Below are 25,786 nucleotides of genomic sequence, written 5' to 3' on the forward strand. Positions count from 1 at the left end.
GACAAGTATTTAAATTACTTCTGTCCCTGATCCTTTAAAGTCTGTTGCTTCGCCATGCTGTTTTGTTACTGTGTTCTGTAGTTTTACCTTTTTTGCAATCTTTTCTTCGTTGTCTTTACTATGACCTGCTCTACCTGTTCCTCGAACCTTTTGGGAGGTTGGGAGTGTTCCATTAATATCTGTATTTCCCTTTATTGAGCTGTCTGCTACTATCAGACAGAATCTTTTGTTAATTTTGTGAGAATTCAATAAAGACCAAGTATCAAGAGGGAATAGTTTCATGGCAATATTTAGTTCTAGAAAATATATCTGTAATCAAAAGGACTACTGGCTAACCCAGGAATATTCTTAAAATAGAGGAGGAAGCGTAATTAGGGAGGAAGAAAATTGCAACTAGCCCTCACACTTTTATTTTTTTTTAAAGCTTTTTTTTTTTTTTTTAAATCCTGCTTCGTTCATAATTTTCAGAGGCAGAAGCCTGCTCCCAGCCACAGACCCCTAGACTAGAATGGTGGCCCTTTTCCATGAGAAACAAAACTCACCCCTCCTCAGTTCCTGGTGTCAGTTTATCAGAGGTGTTTGGCACTCCAAGCGCAGCCCGAGTTCTAGGTAGGGGTGGCTTGGGAGACAGAAGCCCACTCCTGGGCACAGGCCCCTGGACACCCTGCCTCCAAAAGTTAGGAATGACTTCTTACTTCATAGGAGAATACCCCTAAACATGCTGCAGATTAAAAAGTCAAAGGAAAAGGAATTTTCCAAAAAAAAAAAATAAAATTCAAAATCACACTCCATAGGCAGCTGCTGACAATTTAATTTTAAAAATTAAATTATCTAGGTATTGCGGAATACCTATATTGTGGAAATAGTAAATTAATGCCATGTACAACATCCTATTGACTGTGTTTGGCAAGACACCTGGAAAGAAAAGCATTGTTAACACTTGTTTTGTGTGCCTTAGGTTCTGGGATTTGGATCGAGATGAGAACTATGTGCTCTCCCTAGACATGCAATTCGGCTTTGAGAGAGGAGAATGTATTAACTGTGTGTCTTACTGCAGTGCTAAAGGTGAGAAATAACATGGCAGCTATGATCTCTGGTCCTAAACCTTGTCAAACCTCAGCCTTCCATGCCCTGTGATAATTTCAGTATGTTTGTCTTGTGACTGAGGATCTCAGTGGTAGTATGTCATGTAGAAGATTTAGTTTGGATTGGAAATGTGCCTTGAAAGGTGCAGGGAAATAATTTGATACTCAACTACACTTGGACTCACTGTGGAGCTGTCTCACGGCACATGAGCTGGATTCCCTTTGACACAAGTACCCCTGGAGTCCACCTAATGCACTCCAACATGTTTTGGGCATTCAGTCTACAAGCCTGCACTACAGCTAATGGAAAATAGAGCTTAGTGGCATGTATCGTGTATATGCCAGATCCTTACAACAGATCCTTTCTACAGAGCTGCTCCTCAGCACCATCTTGGTTGCTAGTGTAGGTACAGCTGATGTCTGCTGCAATGGTTTTCTGTGGTTGGTTGCCCAAAGTGACTACAAAACTAGCTATTTAAAAATAAACACAAGCTGTAGGAAGAATGGCTGAGGTCACTTGGCTTGTTCATCCGGGAGGAGACTGAGGGGAGCATCTATGGGGCAGCTTCCTCATGAGGGGCAGATCCGACTTCTGGTCTTTGTGAGCTGTGACGGGACCCAAGGGAGCAGCCATAGCTGTGTCCAGCCAGGGGAGGGTTAGACTGGGTATCAGGAAAAGTTTCTTCCCCCAGAAGGTGGTTGGACACTGAACAGGCTCCCCAGGGAAGCCTCAAGGCTGCCAGAGGTAAAGGAGCATTTGGATGACACTGTCAGGCACATGTTGGGATTCCTGGGACTGTCATGTGTAGGGCTGGATTGGATGACCCTTGAGGTCTCTTCCAGCTCAGGATATTCAATAGTTCTATAGTCTAAGAAAAAGTTAAAATGAAGTGAATGTCTGATGCATTTAAAAAAATAACTTCGTCTGGTAGCTTAGAAAAGATGCACCTTGCCATGTGGAGCTTCTCCCATTGTTTCTCCAGAAAAGTTCTCCAGTATAGGACTAGGATGTTGGTTTGCAGTGAGGTGAGAAATTCTGCTGCTGGAAAGTGGCTTCTCAGTACCCAAGAACCAGAGTTTGCTGCCTGTTGTATTGTGTGATGTGGGTTTGTTTTTCTGAAGTCCAAGATGAAATGCCTGAAATGTTTGTGAATGGTAGCTATCTTGGCAGCTGGAACTAGCAAGGGTAGAGTCGCGATGTGGAAGAAAGCAGCGGGATCTGATCAGAGCACATGGGCTTTGGAGGGCAAGGAAAAGTGGAAGTTCCAGGCATCTACAGAACTTGAAGGAAATGTCACTCAGATAAAGGTAAGAAAGGAAAGAGCCTCCTTGAATGTTAGTGGGACGTCACAAACTTCAGATAAATAGACCATCTTTGTGAAACAGATGAACATGATCTCTATCATATGGATATGTGTTCCAGCAGAGGCTGATCCTCCTTCAGAAGTGGGAGGGAAATCCCTGAGAATCAAGTAACAAAATTGAAATGGGCAGAAATACTCCCTGCTTGTAGCTAGTCTCTCCATCATATAGCTCACTGGCAAAACCTTTGTATTCAACTCCTTGAAATGATTTTCTGGAAAAAAAAGATTTTCAGGAAAGCAAATTTTACATAAATTTATTTTAAAAGCAAGAAAATCTGACTAAATGCATTATTTTATTAATCAGTTTTGCTTTTTTTTTCTATTTGTCACTTTCTCAATATAAAGTTGCATTTTGGTGGTAGTTGTAAAAATAAAAATTTGTATTTACAGCAAAATAGTCTTTGATGAGATGTGCCATCTAGAAAGGAACACTGTATATTTTAACATTGTCTGTTAAGCATCAGGATGCCGCATTTTTATTTATTTGGAATATTTTCATTTGTCACAATGAGGTGCAACACTGTCATTCTATGCCTTAATAGCATTTTGATGTATGCAGGAGAGAAATCCTGAGTTTAACAGTCATAAATTTAAATTTTAAAAGTTTTGTATTAATGAGCAGCGTTTTTTGCCACTAGCATTCTGCTAAAAGGCAAAGCTTCTGCTTTAGGTTCTCCAGCATCTTTGGTTGTTGGGTTTTATACCCAACTATATTTTATTAAGTTTTTTCAGTTTTTGAGTGTTTCTGTTATACTTAACATTTTTCTGTTGCAGTGCTTCTTCATATGTGAGAGCAATCCCCATTATTTTTTATAAGGAAAAAAAATATATATGGTGATTTTCAAGAGAAAGTAATTTTATATTTGCTATTATTCTGTTTTCTCATAAGAGTGGAAAATATTGAAAAAGCAATGGCATTTGCTTGCCCTATGTTGGTATAGAGTGAGGGTCTCTAACACTGTCCTACTTACAGAAGTTACAGCAGAAGTGCTGTAAAAACAGAGAGTCCAAGTGTTTTATTAACAAGCTTCAGTAACAAAAGGTCCAGGGTGTAGGAAAAATGTGTGCCATAAGTATCTTACACATCTGCTAATAAATGGATCGTGTCAGCTTTCCCATTCAGCCTTTTCCAGAAAACAGGATAGGGAGCATTGTCCAGAAATAGCGCATCCCCTGCAGCCCCTCTGCCTTGCCAACAGCGCCCCCTGCCGCTTATGGCCGTAACTACACCAAAGGGGAAATTGTCCGTGGGGGGGTTTTGTTGTTTTTTGTTTGTTCTGTTTTATATATATATATTTCCTAGTAAAGGACTGTAATTCCTTTTCCCATATTTTTTTTCTGGAAGCCCTGTATTTTTGAAGTTATAATAATTTGGAGGGAGAGGCCATCTTTCCATTCCAGGAAAGTTCCTGCCTTCCTTGGCACACACATGTCTTTTAAACCAGTATATTAATTGGTGACTAAGGTGGGGCCCAAGGGCATTGAGAGGAAAGGGTGAAAAGAGAATAATAATTCTGGAGTAACCCATTTGTGTAGTGCATATAGAAACCTTATTAAGCAGCACCATATGGTCTAGCCTACCCTGGTTTGGTTGGCATATGGTCATGGCTGTTTTTCCTGTTTGCAGGTCATTGTTTAAACAAGGGTCCTATAACTAAGGCCATTGTGGCTATTACCCAGTTTGTACAATGAGTCAATAAGGTGAGGAATTCAGTGCTTGTAATCTTCTTCTGGAATGTGGGCACATGGCTATATAACTATCACAGATGAAGTCTGTATCTTTGGGGTTTCCTTAATAAAGCTACCTATAGTGAGGAAGCAACACAGGGAGGAATTTTCTCCCAACCCTTCACCCACTTCTTTGGGTCTACAACAACAGCTTCTGAAGAGTTAAAATTTCCCCTAGAAGTTAAAGATATTATATACTTTTTTATGTTTTTATTCAGTGAGGTACATCCACCATTCAGCGACAGGGTGAGGTTACCTTGTGTATCTGCCCCAAAATGTGCCACAGAGGTCAGGGACACTGACCACCAGTGCAGAACCACCTGCAGTCAGAGGAAAAGGTGGATGGTGCAGTAGCGGAACAGATGTAACAAATGTCCAGGTTCCGGGGAGCCACAGCAGTCACCCCTTTGCAGAAGAGGAATAGTAAAACCAATCTGGTGTGCCCAGCTAATGATGATCACAACCAGCAGAAGAGCCAGAGCCAGAGATCATCACTGAGTCCCTGTTGTCTGACAGTCTCAGCAGTCTGCAGAAAGGCATTACATGATGGAGGGGGTGAGGCTTTTTGGCTTGGTTGATACAAGTTTGGAACCTTATGGGTACAGGCATGCAATTTGATGGCAAGGCTGTTGGATTCCTTGGCCCGGGATGTGGCCATTGAGCAGGTGTTTGTGAGGGAGCCGGGACCACTTTCTGTCGCTCTATTGGGAACGGCGAGAAGAGCAACACAGACTCTCTCGGGAGTCGAACTGGAGAATTTCTCCCCATTTATTGCCTCAGATTTTTTTTACAGACTGATACGTGAAAGTACAGAAAAGTAAAACTCTTATTGGTTAGTAAACTAACACATCACCATCATTGGTCAGTGGGGTTCACCACCCCTCGACCTTCTCTTTCAAGAAAACAAGGAACAGACAAACAGCACCTGCAAGGCTGTTTTCTATCTCTGAGGATTGTTTTAATTCCTCCTTATGATTTCCCAGGCCACTTTCTCAGGCAAGACTGAGAAAGTTATGAGGCCTGCTATTCCACAGACACTGTGCTGCCTGCTTCATAGTTATCATCCATACCTTTCTTTCCAGTAGTGGCTTCTAGCAAATGTAAGAGAGGTTTGTTTACAGGAACAGACTGCTGGAGCAACATCATAAAAAGCCATGGAAGACCATGGAGGAAGGATCTAACACCTGAGAGAAATGGCAGTGTTGGAGATGCTTTTTGGAAGGAATGGACAACACAATAATGACCTTAATAAGGTCAGGTGCACAGTGCAAATGTGATGGAGTCTTGCATATCAGGGACCATCTGAATACTTCAGTTTAATGGCAAACATGCATCTCAAGGGCAACCAGGAGACAATGGACTCTGTGGCAAGCAAACTTAGAAATTTCAAGAGCAGGGTCCAAGACCCGATGCAGACCCACATCTCTACTGTAGACACACTGGTTGAGAGTCTCAAGGATGATAATAAAAAACTCAGGGAGAGATGTTTACCTGTGGCTCTAGTGCAAATCAGAAGTTAGAGCCAGATGGCCCCCAGACAGAGAGAGCGGGTATGCCCCACAAACTGACTTGTTATATTTCCTACTCAACCATGGAGAAGACATGAGACGGTGGAACAGGAAACCTACCAGTGTCCTGGCAGCCTGAATACAAGAACTGAAGGAGAAAGGAAAAGGGAAGTCGGTGAGAGTGAATGCAGTACCAGTTTCCCATGGGCAAGGATCTGACCCACTGGAAGGTACCTCCCATATGGATTCACAAGAACCAGTATTAGAGGGGTCAGGTAGGGGCCCTGGGGGACGATGATGTCTACTGGACCATGTGGATTCAATGGCCTGGCATTGGCATCAAACCCACAAGAATACAAGGCTTTAGTTGACACTGATGTTCAATGTGTGTTAATGCCACCAGGATGTGTGTGGTGTTGGGGGTTAGGCGTCCTTCTTTTAGTTCTGGGTCACATGTGGAATTTTTACCCATTAGTTGCAAGGGGGGGAAGGGGGGCAGGAAAAAGGGAAGGCGGGGACAGTTTTGCTGGCTTCTTCAGCTTCAGAAAAGCACACTTTGCTGGGAGCTGTTGCTGCGGGGAGAAGGGAATTTGCCATCACCCAGATGGAGCTGCTGCTTCTTCTCCTTCTCCCCTCTTCGTTGGTGGCCTCGCACCCCCTGTCCTGCCAGGACATGGCAGTGCCAGGCACTGCCGTAGAGCTGCCGATACACCTCAGCCACAGCCCAGGATCTTTGCTCAGTCCTGCCATTCCAGCTGGGTGTTCTGCTGAGTCCTGGAGGAGCACTGGGACTGACTGCCCAAGGGGGTTTGTGAAGCAAAGCCTCTCCTCCATCCTTTCCCATCTTGGCCAAGAAGGCTGTCACCAGTCCCCTGTTCTGTTTTGTTGTTAACACTGTAGTTATTGTTGTTCGTTTGCCTCGTTTTACATACTAGTAAAGAACTGTTATTCCTATCCCCAGATCTCTGCCTGAGAGCCCCTTGATTTCAAAATTATAATAATTCGGAGGGAGCGGGTCTACATTTTCATTCCAAGGGAGGCTCCTGCCCTCCCTGCCAGACACCTGTCTTCCAAAACCAAGACAGTGGGGTCAGAAACAGTCTTCATTCCTGGGGTGACAGGGAGTTCTTGGAAGCTGAAGTGAGCTTGACTGAGAAGGACTGGCAGAAGCACCCCATTGTAACAGGTCCAGATGCCCCATATATTCTGGGCATTGGCTACCTTAAGAACAGATACATCAAATACCCAAGAGGACATTGATGGGCTTTTGGAATTGCTGCTGTGGAGACAGAAAGAATTAGGCAGCTAAATACCTTGCCTAGACTCTCCGAAAATCCTTCCGTGGTTAGGACTTTTGAAGGTAGAAGAATAGCAAGTACTGATTGCCACCTCAATAGTGCATTGCTGATAGTACCAAACAAATCAAGATGCCATGATCCCCATTCACAAGATGATCCATGAGCTGGAGAGCCAAGGAGTGTTCAGCAGCTTGCCCTTTGGCCCCATTTGGCCTTTGTGCAAGTCTTATGGGGAATGGAGATTGACAGTGGACTATCGTGGCTTGAATGAAGTTACACCATCACTGAGTGCTGCTGTGCTGGACATGCTGGAGCTCCAGTACGAGCTGGAGTATATGGTAGTGAAGTGGTGCCACTATTGACATTGCCAATGCATTTTTCTTGATTCGTCTGGCAGCAGAATTCAGCGCTCAGTTTGCCTTCACATGGAGGGGCGTGCCGTACACGTAGTACCGACTGCCCCAGGGGTGGAAGCACAGCCCCACCATCTGCCATGGACTCATCTGGACTGCACTGGAAAAGGATGAGACTTCTGAACATCTGCAGTACCTTGATGACATCATCACTTGGGGGAACAAGGCAGCAGAAGTATTTGAGAAAGGAGAAAAGATCATCCAGATTCTTCTGAAAGCTGGTTTAGTCATTCAAAAGAGTAAGATCAAGGGACCTGCTTGAGAGATCCAGTTCCTGGGAGTGAAGTGGCAAGACGGATGGTGCCAGATACCCACCAAGGTCATCAACAAGATCACAGCAATATCTCCACTCACCAGCAAGAAGGAAACACAAGCTTTCCTAGGTGCCATAGGTTTCTGCAGAATGTACATCCCAGGGTTCAGTCAGTTTGTGAGCCCTCTTTACCTGGTAACTCTCAAGAAGAACAATTTCTGCTTGGAAACAGTACAGCAACAAGCCTTTGCCCAGATCAAGCAGGGGACTGCTCATGCAGTAGCCCTTGGCTCAGTCAGGACAGGACCAGAGGTGGAGAATGTGCTCTACTCTGCAGCTGAGAGCCATGGTCTTTCCTGGACCCTCTGGCAGGTGCCTGGTGAGACTCTGGGCCAGCCACTGGGATTCTGGAGGTGAAGTTACAGAGGGTCCAAAGCCATCTACACCCCAAGAGAGGAGATCCTGGCAGTGTATGAAAGAGTTCAGGCTGCCTCAGTGGTGGTTGGCATAGAGGCGCAACTTCTGGCACCCTGACTGCCTCTGCTGAGGTGGATGTTTAAAGAAAAGGTTCCCTCTACCCATCAGGCCACCAATGCTACATGGAGTAAGTGGATTGCCTTGATTACACAGTGCCCCTGTATTGGAAACCCAAATCATATTGGGATCTTGGAAATAATTATGAATTGGCCTGAAGGTGAAGACTTTGTTCTGACAGATGAGAAGAAGAAACAGGTGATGTGAGCTGAGTAAACTCCACCATACAATCAACTGCCAGCTAAGAAATATCTTTTCACTAATGATTCCTGTCACGTAGCAATGAATTGAAAATGGAAAGCAGCCAAATGGAGCCCCATGTGACAAGTTACAGAAGCTACCAAAGGAGAGGGTAGTTCAAGCCAGTTTGCACAACTCAAAGCCATCCAGTTGTCCCTGGACATTGCTGAATGAGAGAAATCTACACTGACTCTTAGGTGGTGGCAAATGGGCCATGAGGGTGGGTGGAAAGCTGGAAAAAGGCCATCTGACAGTGTAGAGGAAGACCAGTCTGGACTGCTGATGAATGGCAAGACATTGCTACTTGAGTAGAGAAGCTACCTGTGAAAGTTTGTCATGTGAGTTCCCTTGTCCCCAATTGTTGGGCTAATGAGGAGCACTGAAAGCAATCTGGTGGATCAGGCTGCAAAAACCAAGGTGTCATAGACAGATTTGGACTCACAAGACAAGGGAGAATTGTTCCTAGCTTGATGGGCCCATGATGCCTCAGGTCATCAGGGCAGAGGTGCTACCTATAAGGGGGTATGAGACTGAGAGGTGGATCTAACTGTGGACAGCATCTCCCAGGTTATCCATGATTGTGAAACTGATGTGCTGCAATCAAGCAGGCCAAGTGGGTGAAGCCCCTATGGTATGGTGGGCAGTGGTATAAGTATGGTGGGGCCTGGAAAATTGACTACATCACACTGCCTCAAACCTGCCAAGGCAAGTGCTATGGGCTCACAATGGTAGAAGCCACCACTGCAACCACTGGATCGTTGGAAGCCTACCCTGTGCCTCACACCACTGCTCAGAACACCATCCTGGGCCTTGACAAGCAGGTCCTGTGGGAGGATAGTACCCCTGAGAGATTTGAGTGTGACAACAGGACTCATTTCAAGAACAGCCTTGTAAACCCTTGGGCTAGAGAACATGGTATTTAGTGGGCATACCACATTCCTTACCATGCACTAGCTGCTAGGGAAGTTTAGCAGTGCAATGGACTATTAAAAATAACATTGAAGGCTATGGGAGGTAGGACCTTCAAGAAGAGGGATCTACATTTATCAAAGGCTACAGGGTTAGTTAACCCTGTTCCACTGTTCCCAGAGGTTCCACTAAGCCAGCTGGCCCTGCCCAATCTGATCACCTGTGTACCACAGATGGAGATAACATTCTGGTGGTGATATGAGAGGTATGTTAGGAAAGACTATTTGGATGAATTATGCCTCGAGCAAAGACAAACCCATTTGTCAAGTTGTCTTTGCTCAGGGACATGGTTGCACTCAGTGGGTGATGCAGAAAGATGGAGAAACATAATGTATATCTCAACAGGACCTTATTTTGGGGTGAACTGTCTATGACATTGTGCCTGTACCCATATCTGAAGGTATATATGTTTATAATTAGGATAATTGATGTATGTCTATAGTTAAAAAGTGTAAGTTCAATGTAACATGTTGGTATGCAAAAAAAATTTGGGGTGGATAATGTTGGGGGTTAGGTTTTCTCAAAAGAATTGCTTCCCATTTGTTATCTTCCTGAGGCCACCATTAGCCCCTGGGGAGGATCAGGGCTCACATCTGAGCTTCCCCTGGAGCCACGGGGGAGCCACTGCAGCCCCTCTGCCTTGCCCAGTGCCTGCCTCCCCCCCCAAGTGGTTGTGGCCATAACTACATCAAAAGGGAAATTGCTTGGGTGGGAAAACTTACGGTTTTTACTTTGTTATTGTTTTTTGTTTGTTCTGTTATATATATATTTATATATATATGTATAATATGTGTAATGTTATATATGTATTGCATATACTTTTGATATTTTTGTTTTAATTTTTTTTTTCTAATAAAGAACTATTATTTCTTTTCCCATATTTTATCCTGGAAGCCCTGTATTTTTGAAGTTTTAATAATTTGGAGGGAGGGGGCCATCTTTCCAATCCAGGAAGTTTCCTGCCTTCCTTGGCAGACACATGTCTTTTAAACCAGGAAACTGGGTAACAAGCATAATAGTTTGAATCTGTAATATTTCCCAGTCACTCCCTATAGTTTGTATTTAGATAGTTTGACTTTGCATATCTATAACGATGTTTATTCTGTCTTTCTCCACATTATTTCTCTTGGGACAATGCTGTGACAGTTCAAGACCAAAGATGAAATTGTCTGGTTTTTCTTTTTCTGTTATTACAGTGGGGATCCCGAAAAAACCTGCTGGCAGTGAACAACATCAGCTCTGTGGTGATCCTCAGTGAGCAGGCCATGTTGGCACATTTTCATCAGCAGGTGGCCGTGGTACAGGTGTCTCCCAACCTCTTCAATGTGACAATCTTCAGTGCAGGAACCACTCACAGCCTTCGTGTTGATATGAATGCTAATGGAGTCTTTGCTACTAAGGTTGATCAGTTGCTTTTTTATTTTTCATTTATTTGCCTAATCAGGTGCCTAGTTAGGTTTATAGAGACCAAACTTCCTAAGTCTTTAAGACAGGCCTTTTTTTTTAATACTCATCATAGGGTGTTATGAAGGTATTGTTGTGACAGTAGCAATGGTGTTGCGGTGGAGCTCGTTTCTTTTAAGATAGGACAGGGACTCAGGAATTCTCTAGGGTGCTCAACAGAGCCCAGAGAACCTCTGGGCTACTAAAAGCCTTCAAACCCAATGTCCAGAAGATCTAGTAACTGGTAGCTATTGTAGGGAGTTCTTGCTGTATTATTGCATGAATTCCTGCATGTTTCCAAAAGGAACTACAAGTATATATTTATTTGGTGGTTTGTTTGTTTGTATTAGGATGCTGTAGTATTCTGGAATGGGAAGCAAGTGGCTGTCTTTGAGTGCTCAGGAGATGCCTTTAGAAGTGCAGGTAAGACTTAAAACGTTGGTCAGAGTCGGAATGCTTCTTTTCTTCCAAAGTTATATGTTCATTCATGGTAGCTGATGTGCTGTAATCATAGAATCACGTAACAGTTTGGGTTGGAAGGGACTTTAAAGTGCACCTTGTTTCAACCTTCCTGCCATGGCCAGGGACACCTTCTAAACTGGAAAAGACTCAGAGCTTGAGAGAGCTTTTATCTGATGTAGCTAAATTGCATTATACAGGGCCTTGCACAAAACATTGTGTGAGGCTAGAACTACTTCTTTCTGTATATTTTTAAGTACACCATTGCTGTTGATCAGGAAGAGCAGTGTTTTCCTGTGGCTCTTTTTGCTTTTACAGATAAGACATGGCAATGGCTATTGAACACTTTTCCTTCACTTTAGAAAAAGTGTAATCAAGGTTACATAGCACTCACATAGGAACTGGAAAGGAGGCTTTTTGTCCCAGCTCTCAGGAGAAATTGTCCCATAAATTGCTATAAATAGTACCAAGTGGAGTAGATTAGCTTTTTAAATTATTAATTCTCCCAAAATATTTCTGCATTCAGAAATAAATGATGTAGAATTCTATCAATTCCATCCTAGATCTTGGGATTTATCTTTTAAGAATCATTAAGGTTTTTTTGCTTGTCTGTATTTACTGATATATTTTAAAACTGCTGAATCATTGCTTTATTACAACCACGGTCCTACCAATCTACACCACTCCTGAAGTTATTGCAGAGCCACTGTTCTGACAGAGATTCTGTTGTCCCTCTTCAGTAGCAGTTCACTGAAGGAAAAAGTGAATTTTCTTAGCAGTACCTCACACTGCACTTTTTTTTTCTTTCTTTCACTCCCCATATCAACTCTTTGCCCTTCCTCTCATTTGTATACATGGACAGAGTGTACCAACACCTGTTTACAATGGGAGCTCCAGCTTTTAAATGTAGCGGCAGTATGGAAGAAGGCTAAAACACCAAGGAATTTGGATTCAGTAGTGACAGACAGATTGAAAAAGGGATTTGGTGCAAGATAGTGGAAATTGTGTGCTATAAGTTACTTCTTTTTCTTCTTACAGAACATATTTATTATAATGATGGCTTTGTTGTGATTGTTCCAGGCTCTTTCCTTTGTGACTCTCCAGTTCTGTCTGTTCATGGAGAAAATCTGTACACAGTGGAACCGTATCGGATCCAGGTCCGCACCTGGCAGGTGAGGACTGAGTAAACCACGAAGGGACAAATAGGCCGTGTTGTTTTCAAAGACTGGTGTTAGAGCTTAAAAGTAAAGTGCATGATCTTTCTAAATCTACTAACTCTATCTTGTCATAATGCAGTACTCACAATAAAATTGATTTTGAGTATTTCAACAGAAAGATCTTTGACATTTTGTGTTCTTTAAAAAGTCTGTGACTCTGAACACTACTGCAGTGTAACTAATAAATATTTACAGACTTGAAGATGATCTAAAGTGCATGCATGTTGAAATACATATATTACTTTCAAGAAGATGATCATACTGAATATTCTTACAAGATAATGAAAAATACCACTTGCACATTTTGTGTGAACCTTTGCAGCCTCTGCTAGTCTGTGAGAACCAAAAAGAGAAATCTAAATTAGAGTTTTATGACACATCATTTTATTTAGGAAGTAAATATTATATTTTAGAATGGGTGTGATTCATCACATAAATATAATGTATTTGTTTTTACAGATATATATTTAAGGACCTTCAGGGACTTGATATTTCTGTATGTCTTTCACTTGGTAAAGTTTTGTTACTAAAGAGGAGATTATTGCAGAAGAATGCCTTTAAATTTAGACTTAGTTGAGGTTATGAACACACCTGAAACACAGATTACATTTTGTGTGTATGTTTCTCCAATTTGCTTGGAGTGATTAATCTAACACAGAAGTTCAGCAATTTGTGACTCAAGTTGGTGACAAAATAGTCCCCTCTAGTGAGGTTTTGGCCACACAAACCTGGTGTTACACATTTCTTCCCAGGGCACAGTTAAACAGTTGCTGGTGTTCTCCGAAGCAGAGGGGAATCCTTGCCTCCTGGATATCTGTGGGAATTTCCTGGCTGTGGGAACTGATCTGGCTCAGCTGAAAATCTTTGATCTCTCACGCAGGTATTAATAAGGCTTTAAAAATAATCTGTTTATAGTTAAGCATATATTTTGTGAGGAATCTTTATCTGTATTTTATTTGATGAAAAGCAATATTCCCTTTGAATCTTCAGACAATATCAATCAGCTATGTGAGCTGATGGCTTATTTCTAAAGCAAGGGAGGAACCGGGGAGTAATTAGGCAAGTCATTGATGATGATGATTATTTTAAAAAGAGGATACCATGAGGGATATTTGAGTGCATTTAAAAGTGTGTGGAGAATTTATGGAGGATTAAGCTAAGGGTGTCCCATGTTTCTTCTGGTAACTTGAACAAAACTTAATCTCAAAAGAGCTGAAATGAAATCAGGTCTTGTATCTTCTCGTAAATCAACAAACTTGTTTCAATGAATCTATGGAGAAAGTGAACCTAGAACTGTGGAGACTCTGCTCTTCCTCCTGTTTAGGTTAAGAAGTTTACCTGACTTGGTTCAAACATTGCTGTACTCTCATACTGACAAACATAAAAAAGACACCGACATGACATTCATTTTGAAAATTCAGCTGCTGATGACAAATGTAATTTCGAAAAGCTGAAAAACCTGAAGAGTGAAACAGATTCTGTTCTTCTTGTGCATGCTGTCACCACAGGAATGCTAAAGTCTAGTTAGTTGCCCTCTGGAAAGTACTTGGTTTGGGATCACACACATTCCACCTGGGACAGTTTGAAGGTTGTTAGATTTGGGCAGGTTGTAACTAGCATAAATATTGGATTATGATGTCTGATAGTGAGAAAAAGGAGTTTCACTCATGAGTGTTATGATAAATTTTTGTGTTTGGTACTGAAAATACCCCTTCTCAAATTATAACACTTTAATTTCAGGGCACCATAGCTGGCTTAGAACAAATGTTATTTTCATAGAATCAAAGATTATTTTTTTATGAGATTGTATTACAGCTCTAAATTGCTGTCACTTCAAATTACTGTCACTTTTTTTTACTGCATTTTTTTGTTTAATGAAATTTGTCCTCTGTTGCTAACTGATTACTGGGTTTGTATCTATACAGCAATAAGATTTTTTTGAGATAATAAAATATGTAAATGTGCCCTGCTAATGACATTTCTTTGCTCCTGCTCCACAGTGTGCTTTCCATACACAGAAATTTTATGTGATGTGCTCTATTCAACATTCATGGTACTGTTAACTTCTGTAGGAAAAGCAGACATCTGAATTCAGAATTCTGGTCAGATGTTCTTGCTGTATTTTCTTTCCTTCCTTTGCTCTCGGAACCAGTTTTAAAGGTGCAGAACTTAATATCCAGCATAAACAGAACAGACAATTGGTGATACAAGCATCATAAAGTCACCCCAGGACACCATGTTTTGGGAATCCTGTAGAAGCACTGACATTTATTCTTGCTGATTCATTGAGGAAAGAATGTGTTAACTTATTCCTGAAAGAAAGGAAGTGGCAGCAATCCTCTGGGGAGGGAGTCTGGGGCAGTGGTGTCATACAGTCAAAATAGTTTTCTTTTAAAAGTCTTACCCATAATTTGCTAAATGTTTTGGCTGATGCATATTGCCAGTTGCTTGCCACCATATAATTGAAGTTTATTCCTTCCCACAGAGAGGCAAAAGTGCACTGCAACAGCAAGAGTTTATCCAAGCTGCTCCCTGGCTGCAGAGATATTGTGTCTGTGAAGTGCAATGCTAATGGCAGCAAAGTCAGCATTCTTGTCAGCAGGGTGAGGCACAGCTCTTCATTCACTGTCTGGGACTTGTCCATTGGTTCATAGACGGGTGTGGGTCAAGATTACTGAGGACGCAAGGATCACTTCTCAGAAATAAATCTACCTGGTCCAGGCAGTGTATTGAATCATGTAATGAAGTGTTATGTCCCAGCATTAGTTAAGGTCTCTTAAGGCTTTGTTCTGTGTTGGTAACAATCCAGAGAAAGAATATTTCAGTTACAAAAGCTGCTTTATAGCATTTCAAAGAAATCCAAGGCTGACTCGTTGGAATAGAAAACCAGCCAGGAATTTTCTGGTATTTCCTAGTAAGAATGAACTTATGTGATTACCAGCAAAGAAAGCTAAGAGCGTGAAGCAGATGGGATAAACATACCTATTCTTCTTTTTGACTGCATGCTCCAGCAACCTTTGTTTTCCTTTCCTGTAGGCAGATGGGAACATCGATTCCAAGATCTATTTCTATGATGTTGAAATGGACCAAGTTACACTCTTTGATTTCAAGGCTGAACAGGGACATGGTAGAGAGAACCTTTCTGCTGGACAAGGCATTGGCAAGTAAGGAACTTCTATTTCAAGAAGCATTAATGGTGGTTTTAAGATGGAAATTTGCCCTGTGGAGAAAAGCACACCTTAATGCTGACATTCCTCTGTCTTGGGAAGGAGCTTGTATGAATTTAATTATTTATTTCTGAAGAACTAATTAACACTGGTGAATTGTGTGCCCATCAAGCTGCATCCCTGTCTATTCCAATAATGTGAGCTAGGTAGTGTCAAATGAAGGTCCCAGTGTTGTGGTTTGACATTGGCCAAACGCTAGGCACTCAAGAATTGTTTGCTTACCTGTCTTTACAGTTGGGCAGAGAGGAGGGAAGAACAAAAGAAAGGAAATAACAAAGGGTTCATGAGTTGAGATAAGGACTGTGAGAAAATCACTCTAAGGGCAAAGTGGGTTTAAATTTAAAGGTATAAAATATATTTATTATTATCAGTCAGAGGAGGATAATAAGAAGTAAAACAAGCCCTTAAAACACCTCTTTTCCTGCCAGCCCATCCCTCCTTCCCACCAACAGTGCAGGGAGATAGGGCCATGGGAGTTTTGGGAAGTTTGTCACTCAAGATGATCTTCTGTTCACTCAGGGAGAGGATTCTTTCCTCTGCTATGCCATGGGTTCCCTCCCACAGGCAGTCTTCTCAAAACTGTTGTGGCATGGGGTCACTCGTCATGGGGTGCAGTTCTTGAAGGATAGGCTGCTTTAGTTCAGAAGCAAGGGATCTCTCCCTCTCTCTATTCAGGTCTTCTACTAGACCACAGCTTTCTCTGGCATCCACCCACTCCAAAAGGAGCACTTTTCTCATGGGATTTGAGTGGATTTCTGCATCCCCTGTGGACTTCATGCATTACAAAGGGGAAAGTTTGTTTGACCATAGTCCTCACCATAGCCTGCAGAGGAATCTCAGTTCCAGCACTTGGAGAGCCTCCTCCCCCTCTTTCTTTTCTACTGACCTTGGCGTCGCCATGTTCTCCCTCATGTGTCCTCACTTCCTTCTCTGACTAGAAAAAACTCCTGCTTGTAGGTACCATTGCCAACAAGTTGCAATAATTCAAAGATTCTTGCAGGATCCCACGGCACCAAGAAGTTGATCCTGTCTAGGTTGCAATCAGGGAATTGCTCATCATGCTTTCACTGCTGGCCATGCAGCCCTGCTGTCATCACGTAGGCAGTGGTGGCTGCTGCGATGCTGGTGCTGTTTAATGCCTTTCTTCATGTGGGACACTGGGAAGGAGAAGCCACTGTTGCCCCTGCCCTTCTACCCCCAGAGCCAGGTGGCCAGGCAGGCAAGGCTCGCCATGGGCTCTGCCAGCATGGCAGTCACTGTGGCACCTCCCCACCCCTGAGGGAAAACTGCCTGTGTGGTGTTTTGATTTTCTTCTTAAATGTGTTATCACAGAGGTATTACCAACCTCTCTAATTGGACCAAAGTGGAAGCTTCTAGCAGCTTCTCACAGAAGCCACCCCTGTGACCCCCCGTTCCTCTCACCCCCTCCTTGCCCCGCAGCCAAACACAAGGCTATGCCAAATCAACACACCCAGAAAGCAAGCTCAAAATAAACAGGAGGTAAGGAGGTAGTTCTTCAGCCAACATGCAGCTGAGCCAAGGAACTCCTTGGAAAGGAAGTAGAGAAGATGAAGGAAGGGCTCATGGAGATATTGGACAAATTCATAGAAGAGGAATTCAGGGAGAGTTACTAGCGCTTTGGAAGCCACATCTAGCTAAAAAGATCTCTGAGGAGAAGATGGCTTGGTGTAAGGGGTTTTATACAGAGGTATTACACCACTGGAAGCAGGATTCAGATCTTTAAATAAAGAAAAATCTTGGAAAGCTACCCTTCCTTGAAGAGTTTACATAATAGGAACTGAGAAGAGGGCATTGTGGAGGTCCTTGTAGGAATAAAGGTATTTTTAAAATATAATAAAAGTTGGGTTTGTATGGGTAAAAAACTTATGAGGTGTCTATTTAGACCTGATGCCTTTCTGTTCATGCAAACTGTACTGTAGGAAGTGCTTTAGAAATCCTAGCAGCACAAAGTAGTGAAGTAGAAATGCTTGTGCAAATATGGTATAATATTAGAGTACAAATTCCCATTTGATTCTACAATAATTTTTCTGACTGTATTTTTCTTAAGAAAAGCTGGCATTGGAACAGGTGGATTGCTTTTTAGCAGCTATCTGCTATGGGTATTACAAGCAAAAATAGGAATATATTCTCCTTACCACTTGTAGTAGTTTAAATTCACCAATTTTCATTTCCCAGCCAATGCACCAAATAATGTGGTGGTTTTAGCTCTAGCTAGAGTCACCAGGGTACTTACTTATTTCTTGCTGTGAGATATGGATTAGGAGAAGGCAAAACAGCCTCAACTTGAAAGGAACAAAGAAAGTTTATTAACAGAACTACAAGAATAAGAAACCAGAATAAAATTTTCAGAAACCTTTTCTACCCCACCCCAACCTTTTCCTTTCCTAACTGACAACATAGAGACAAAACCTGTTAAAGCAATACCAACTATACAATAGTCTTTTCATAAGTCTCTATGGGAGAGGGGTTTTCTCTTGTCATTCCATGGAGAGTTCTCCACAAGAAAAACAGTTTTCCTGTGGCTTTTCATTTCCATGTCTGGCAGCCGCCTGGAAAAAACTCTGCCATTATACTTTCCTCCCATTTTCACATCAGTGTGTTCATGGGCCATGAACTCAAGGGGTATTATTTTAAGGATGAGTTATTCAAAGGAAATGGTTCTCTTTATCTGTTTCTATTATCATCTCTGGGAACAGAGGTTTTCTCCTTTTCTCCCTTGGGGCAAAGGGTCTTCATCAGCCCTCACCTCTCTTTCTCTCTGCTGAAGCATCTCATGGGATCACAGCTACTCCATCATCTGCTTAGCTTCATCAATGGATACTTTTGCTCAGATTTACAGTTTGAACATTTCATTCCCCCCAATACTCTTTCATGAGTTAAAAGAGTTTTTCATAACATTGTTGTCCATCTCCATGGCCCTACCAAAAGAATATTTCAGCTTATTAAAGCATCTCCTCATTCTTCTTCTATCTTAGGCTGACTCCTTCCTTTACTGATTTTGATGTTTCATGTTGTCTTTTTACATGTTGATTGCTCCCACTTTCCTCTCTTTGGAGAGGGGATTAAGTCTGCAGGTCTCATCTGAGTAGTGAAAGGGTTAAACCTTGCACAGGTCTTGTGGATGGTCAGTGATCTCTGCCAGGGCAGCAGCCCGGGCTGTTTGTGATGGAGGGTTTTTTTCAGAGGTTGTGCTGGGGGAGGGTGGCTAGGATCTCAGCAGCCAGGCTAGCACTCAGAGGCAGCACGCTGCGGGCTGATGGCTTCCCCTCTCCTTACTCGGCAGTTTCTGCTGAATCCCAGTAGCAGCAGAATTTCAGCTGAGCCAGGGACCGGCCTGGCCTGGCAGCACCACTGTACAGGGCTTGGCGAGCTTCCCGAGGAGGCTCAGCCCCTCTGGAAAGGGGCTCCTGGCACCCCACAGTCTCCATCCCCCACCCGGGAGCTGCTGGAGTCCGGCCCATAAGGGCCGCGGGGGAGCAGACCAGCTGCACTAGAGTTCTGTTACCTTTCAAGGCCAGAAAGAAATAGAGACAGAAACTCCCAGGCTTAGGTTTAAAAGGTGGTATTCACAAAGGTGATCTCACTTTCCAGTGGTGAAAAATGTTAATTCTCAGAAATGACCAGCTGTTGTCCAGGTCTCAAGCAGAGAAGAAACTCACAGCAGCCTCTCTCAGAGGAGTTACTTCCATGGATATTTCCCACTTTTTTCCTAAATGCCAACCTACCACATCACTGAAAGCCAGAAGAAACTACTCGGCTCATCAAAAACTAAGGCCAATGCAAATCTGGGGTCTTACATCCTGGTTAGTTATGCAGTAGTGCAGTCTAGAGTAAGTGAGGAAGTTGTTTCCAAGTGCAGTATCTTGTGTAGCCCAACAGAGGCCAACCCAAGCCAGGAGTGCTGTTTCACTGTTTGAGTGTTAGTGTCTGTGTGAATAATCCATGTATCTGTGCTTTCTTTTAAAGGATCTTCAAATTAGAGTGAGTAAACTCAGCAGAAAGTGTTAATAATCCTCTTCTGCTTCTCTTTCCCTCCTCTGGAGGCAAAATCTAAACACTCCTAGGTTTTTTACACAAATTGTTTTTCAGTTTGCAGTTTACTGATTTTGAATTCCATGGCAGGGAGAGGACTTAGGTTTCTACACCTTTTTGAATGTCTCCTTCAATTTTCCATCTAGCCCTACTCCAATCCTCCCCACAAATTCCACCCTTCAGTGGTGACAGCAAGTGAGAAAATATTTTAATGATGTCTTTGGTTTCTCTTTTAAATAATTTGACATTTTTTCAGAAGAATGAATACTAAGCCATTACTAAAATAGTGTGATTCTGTATGTCTGGAGTCTTGATATGGCTGGCACTGAAGTAATAATTGAAATACCCAAAGGGGGCAGTAAGATGTTATATTTAAATTGCTGACAGAGACTGGCTTTCCCGAGGCTGCAGGGGAAGCCCTTTTGCTTAATGTGCTGTTTCACAGTGCCTCAGAATTCTTGACATACAGTAGGTGCTGGTTGGTCTCTTCTTCCAGGTAACAATCAATAGGATGAGAGGAAATGACCTCAAGTTGTGCCAGTAAAGGTTTAGGTTGGGTATTAGGAAAAATTTCTTCAGGTAGAATTGTCAGGCACTGAAACAGGCTGGCCACAGCAGTAGTGGAATCACCATCCTGGGAATGTTCATAAAATGTGTGGATGTGGCACTCTGGGGCATGGTTTAGTGGTGAATGTGGTGGTGGTGCTGGGTGCATGGTTGGACTTGGTGATTTTAGAGGGCTCTTCCAGTCTTAATGATTCCATGGTTTGAAGACAGAGCTGAGGTAGCCCCTGTGTTACAGCAGCAGGCACTGAGGTAGATAGTTTGAAGGATGTTCAAGTGTTTATGTAGGACCTGCAATGTCAGGAGAGGCAGATTTTGAGTGCCTATATTTATAGGCAATACCAATTTTTTTTCTACCAAAATACTTTATGTCCTGTCACCACTGTCAGTGTAAAAGACCAAACTAGCAGTGTCATTGCCATGTGTAAAATGTTAGGAGTCAGGAAAATATATCTGGTTAATGTCCTAATACAGAGTATAAATAACTGACAATGATCCCTTGGCTGGAGATTTATTTGCATTCATGCACAGAATGGGCTGGAGTTACTTTGTTTCCCTTTCTACACCTTTTCTTGTCTCTTCGTAGGTTTGTAGTGGAGTATCCAGAGTTGCACAATTACATCCCTGCTTGCCATTTTTGGGACCAGAGTGAACCAAGACTTTTTGTATGTGAAGCAATTCCTGAAATAGGCTTCCAACCTCCTGACCAAAAGGAAAACCAGACTGAGGGCACAGTATGGTCTTTTTCATTTGTTTTATCTTGTTTTACATGGAGTTCTCCCTGTCCAAGCAATAAATCATTGTGATTAATTAAGGATGTAGCAGTGGGTAGTACACATTACTACATGCAAAAATGAGTTGTGAGCCCTGTGTTTGCTGTCTGTGTTTCAGGCAGTCCCTCTATAGCAGCTCTCTGGTTTGGGCAGAGCTTGCACATTCTAAAGAAAAAGAGGGGACTTCTTTAGCTGTGATACAATTTTGGGAATGATCTTAATACAAGTTTGTATCTGGACTACAGTTATTCAGGTGACATTATTGGGTGGATTGATAATCTCGAAGTTTGTAACTTAAAAAATTGCTGATTTTGTATCTTGAGTCCACTTTTAGCAGCAAGAATTAACTTGATAGAATAACAGGGATGTTACTGTTAAGGTGAACAGAGAAATATGCTCTTCCACCCAGTCCCTCCAGTTTTCTGCTTTTCTGGAGAGGAATTGTACATTTTTATGGGACTTCCCAAATTATCTGTTATGGTCTTTTTTACATTAGAAAAAATACTTCATTTTTATTGATCAGAAATGATCTAATCAAGATTTCTTTTATCACACAATTCATTCCTTTCCCTGCTTTTGTGCTTGTAGTACTCCTTACCACTTTGTATACAACTGCCTATCCTGCATAAACGTTCCATTGATTTGAAACATACATTTTAATCTCAAATTTTTAGATTTGTGCCTTATTTTAACTGCATCTCCTAAAATTAAAGATAGAAAGCTCCTTGTTTTTTGTTGGTTAAAATGACCTTAGAAGAACCATGAGAAGATCAAAGTAAAAAGGAGAAATGGGATAGGGATGTCTCAAAAGGCCTGGCTAGGGTCTTCTAGCAAAGAAAAGAACAATTCGACTTAATACTTCTCATGTAAAAAAACTTAGAAATGCTTGGCTTCTAAATAAAGTTCTAAATAAAGAAAAAAAGATATAAAAGGAATGCCACTTACTTTTTGCCCCATATTCAATGGAACTTTTTACTGTCTGCTTATGCTTTAGTAAATGAGAAGTCTGATTAACTTCTGCTGGAAATAAATATTATTTTAACTTGAGTCAATACTTAAACTATTAGAGGAACTATTTTTGAATGGATTATATATTTCCTGGGAGCTCAAAGCAGTCAGTGAGCTGATGAGCTTACAATGGGAATAATACGGTTTTTTTAAAAGAAGTTGAAAATAGTTGCGGCTGCCCCATCCCTGGAAATGTTCAAGGCTGAGTTGGACAGGGCTTAGAGCAACCTGGTCTAGTGAATTAGTGGGTCTAGTGCCCCCCCTGGAAGGGGGCTGGAGTTGGATAGTTCTTAAGGCCCCTTCAAACCCGAACAATTCTGTGATTATCTTATTCTGTGATTCTGTTTCTTTGCCCTGAGCCAGATCTCTCAGAGGCATGCCTGCAGCAGCCATCTGTGGGCAGGTACTTCTCTCTTTATGAGAAAAAGAATTGAGAAAAAAGCTTGGGTGAAGCTGGTTGCTGAGGCAGAGGTGGAAGTCTCTGTGCAGGGGGACCAGTCTGGAATGCAGAGCAAGGTGTTGGCTGCTCACTGTAGGCAGGAAGCCTGCAGCTCTGCCCTCCCAGCAGCTGTATGTCTGAATGTATAGGTCATAGTATTGTCAAGAGAAGCTTCTGACAAGTGAATATGGAAAACAGAAACAAAAAGAAAGAAAGATATTGGAGCATAAAAACAAAACAGTGCTTTGCTTCCTTTTCCAGGTAGATGTTTGGATTATATCCTTCTTCAGCACTGAAGAGCATGGCCTTTTGCTGCAAGACAGCTTTCCATTGCCTTCATCCTACCAGGCTCTTCTGGGCCTAGAGGTGCCACATTATTACTTTGCAAAAAAGGTGAGCTGATCTCTAAGAATTGCTTCCCTTCCCAGAAGTTCAGACTTTCTACTGTATAGGGATCAAATTTAACCAAATTGAGTCTGGGGTAGGTAGAGCAACTCCAATGGCAGGGGTGCATCACAGGTAAAAATGACATAAAGATAATTCTGATGCAGATGAGCTTCACAGAATTGTGGAATTTGTAATGAGATAGCTTTTTATGGGTATTGTAAACTGAATATGACAAGTGTAAGAGAAACAGGAATTACCAAGTAACACAATTGAAAAAGGGACATGGAAAAAACTCTGCTTTATCTAGTCACTGTGCCTATTGTAAGTACAAGGGGTGTGTGTGTGAGAGATTTATGTAGGCTGTCAGATAGGACATTTCATACTGGCTTTGGCAGAAGTATCTCACTTCCTTGTTGGAATAATGCTTAATCTCCAAGAATACCTAAGAGAGTAAGAATAGTCATCTTGCATCAGCAGCAAGTGCTTGTGTGCTGCAAATGCCAAGAATGCAGGCTCTAAGTTCTAAAGCTTGGAATTTCAATCCAAAATTGTTTGCATCTCATGTAAATAATACCCTACGTAATTCCATGCATACTGGGCAAGCTGCAGCCTTTTACCTACAAATTGGTTTCTGGTGAAGTTATGACCTGAGTTTCCTAGTGCTTCTTAGGATGATGATTTGGTCTGTTCCTGTCTTGTAGGGACAGTGGGAGTGTAACAGATCCCATTTACTGCGTTTAGTTTTGTAAAATCTACCAGAAATTAATATTCGTGATACTTCTGATCCTCACATAGTTTGGGAGCACTATTAGACAGGGAGAATGTATCTATTTATTATGTTCAGATTCAGAGCATCAGTTTGCAATTTCTCCCCTTCAAAGCACTGCCTGTTGTCAGTCTTCCTGTGAAGACTGAGCTGAGTTGTACTGTTTTACTTTCCTTTTTCCCTTAAATTGAAAGGTCAAATGTGATATGCTGCATTTTCCAGTCTTTCTTTTTAACACTTCTCCATCACATCTCATGCTATTTTACTTTGATATTATGTTTCTTTTTTTTTTTCCTTTTTTTTTTTTTTTTGACTCTGTATGGATTATTGCTGCCATTAGTTGTGTTTTCAGAGGGGATGTCTCTATAAACCTGTAAGTATCTGCATTGTTTTGGTCCTCTTCCTTCATCCTCTGCTCCTCTCTTGTTTCCATTTTCTTGGTAGGTGGTTGTCTCTTTATGACAGTCACTTTTCATATCACTTGTATTCATTTGGGAAACTTAATTTAGTATAATAGTAGAGTCTGCTTTAAATACAGCAAATCAAGTTGATGCAACAAGCCTTGCTGACCAAGTTTAATTCCAGGGTTTCTCCTTATTCACTATAATGTCTTTACTCTCCTGGTTCCAGAAATTCCTCAAGTTCTAGTCAAACAGATGTGTGCTTTTGATTTCTGTGGTTTACTGTACCCAGGACTTCCACTGTATTATAATATAATACAATTTTTAGTGGTTTCTGTATACCTTAAAATTTAGTTATCTTGTGTAACTATACAACTGGGGGAGATGGGGGAGAGTGTCCATGGACTTTGGCATCATTTATGACTCAGATGATCTTCCTCCGTGCCTGGCTTGGGAAAGTTTCCTTATTACACTCCAGACAGATCATTTGACATTGAGGATTGAGACTTTATTGTTTTTCTGCATAATGATTGAATTGCTGTGAGTTGCCTTTCAGTGAGTGATGAAAGTATCCCTGAAGCTTTAGAACTGCTTGAAGCTTTAGAGCTGTAAGGGGAAGGGTTTAAACCCAAGCTTCAAGTATTCATAAGATTTACATGAAGGCAAGGATAAAATAATTTGGTCTGTATAGTTAACTTTCAGAACAGCAGACTAATATTTGAGAAGAAACTTGGAGACATGCTTATCTGAAATCTTCAGAAAGCTGTGAATTTAACAGTTGCTATTATAAAAGTAGTAGTATTAGTATACATATATATATATATAAAATAATAATGACTGTAATAAAAGGAGGTTACCTTTCTGTGGTTACCAATCTCCAGTGATCACTGACATGCTGTGATTGTTCACTGCAATATGCTAATCTCTTCTATGACATTCCATATTTTGTGGAATTTTTGGTGGCATTTTCTAGGATGTTCTGAAACTTCACAACTATTGTCACTATTGATTATGGTCCTGCAGATATAAAAACTTGGACTGTGGTGGAAATAATGTAATTAATTACATGTACAAAGGAGTAAATTTCAGCCTGCTTAATATCTATATGACAACCTTCTCCTTTTAGCTGGGAGAAGCTGAGAAGGGAGCATCAGAGTCTGGCTCAGGAACAGTCTCTCAGATGGTTGCAAGAAGACCCATGAGAGATTTCATTGGATTGGGGGACTGTGATAGCACCACCCAGGATGCCATGCTGAACTTCAGCTACTATCTGACTGCTGGAGACATGGATGAGGCCTTCAAATCCATCAAGCTGATAAAAAGGTATCAAAACTATTTGTATGTATTTCTTTATGGGTGCAGTTTATTTTTGTTAAAAGTTTGTATGAACTGTAAATCCTAGATTCTCCTTACCTTTTCCCTCTCTGATTTCATTCTCCCTTTTTAACCAGATGAAACATCTTTATCTCACTGACATTTTAATGCTCTGCTCGTTCTTTGTCTATAATACATTGTGGATTCTTTTTTACTAAAAGAGAAAGAATTACTGATAACCTGCAACATTATCCTGTGTCTGAATGGCAAAAATGTCATCACTAGAAGAAAATGAACATTCACAATTTTATTTATACATCTAAAATAATCACAGCAATACCAA

General features: G+C 41.6%; 1 protein-coding gene across 4 annotated transcripts in view; it reads left to right on the forward strand.

Moving 5' to 3' along the window:
• The window catches only part of IFT140 (intraflagellar transport 140), an 84,815-nt gene that overhangs the window by 16,545 nt on the left and 42,484 nt on the right, over positions 1-25,786 (forward strand). For 3 of the 4 annotated variants that reach the window (XM_058850186.1, XM_058850184.1, XM_058850187.1), the window contains exons 8-19: positions 959-1,065; positions 2,245-2,393; positions 10,589-10,792; positions 11,186-11,258; positions 12,375-12,466; positions 13,264-13,391; positions 14,997-15,114; positions 15,548-15,675; positions 20,942-21,089; positions 22,837-22,968; positions 24,069-24,101; positions 25,256-25,452. In XM_058850186.1, coding sequence (XP_058706169.1) covers positions 959-1,065; positions 2,245-2,393; positions 10,589-10,792; positions 11,186-11,258; positions 12,375-12,466; positions 13,264-13,391; positions 14,997-15,114; positions 15,548-15,675; positions 20,942-21,089; positions 22,837-22,968; positions 24,069-24,101; positions 25,256-25,452 — 1,509 coding nt within the window. The remainder of the gene's footprint in view (positions 1-958; positions 1,066-2,244; positions 2,394-10,588; positions 10,793-11,185; positions 11,259-12,374; positions 12,467-13,263; positions 13,392-14,996; positions 15,115-15,547; positions 15,676-20,941; positions 21,090-22,836; positions 22,969-24,068; positions 24,102-25,255; positions 25,453-25,786) is intronic. The other variant, XM_058850185.1, reaches the window with a different exon arrangement.

Source organism: Poecile atricapillus, chromosome 14 (assembly GCF_030490865.1).
Source record: "Poecile atricapillus isolate bPoeAtr1 chromosome 14, bPoeAtr1.hap1, whole genome shotgun sequence".
In the NCBI taxonomy this organism is placed as follows: Eukaryota; Metazoa; Chordata; class Aves; order Passeriformes; family Paridae; genus Poecile; species Poecile atricapillus.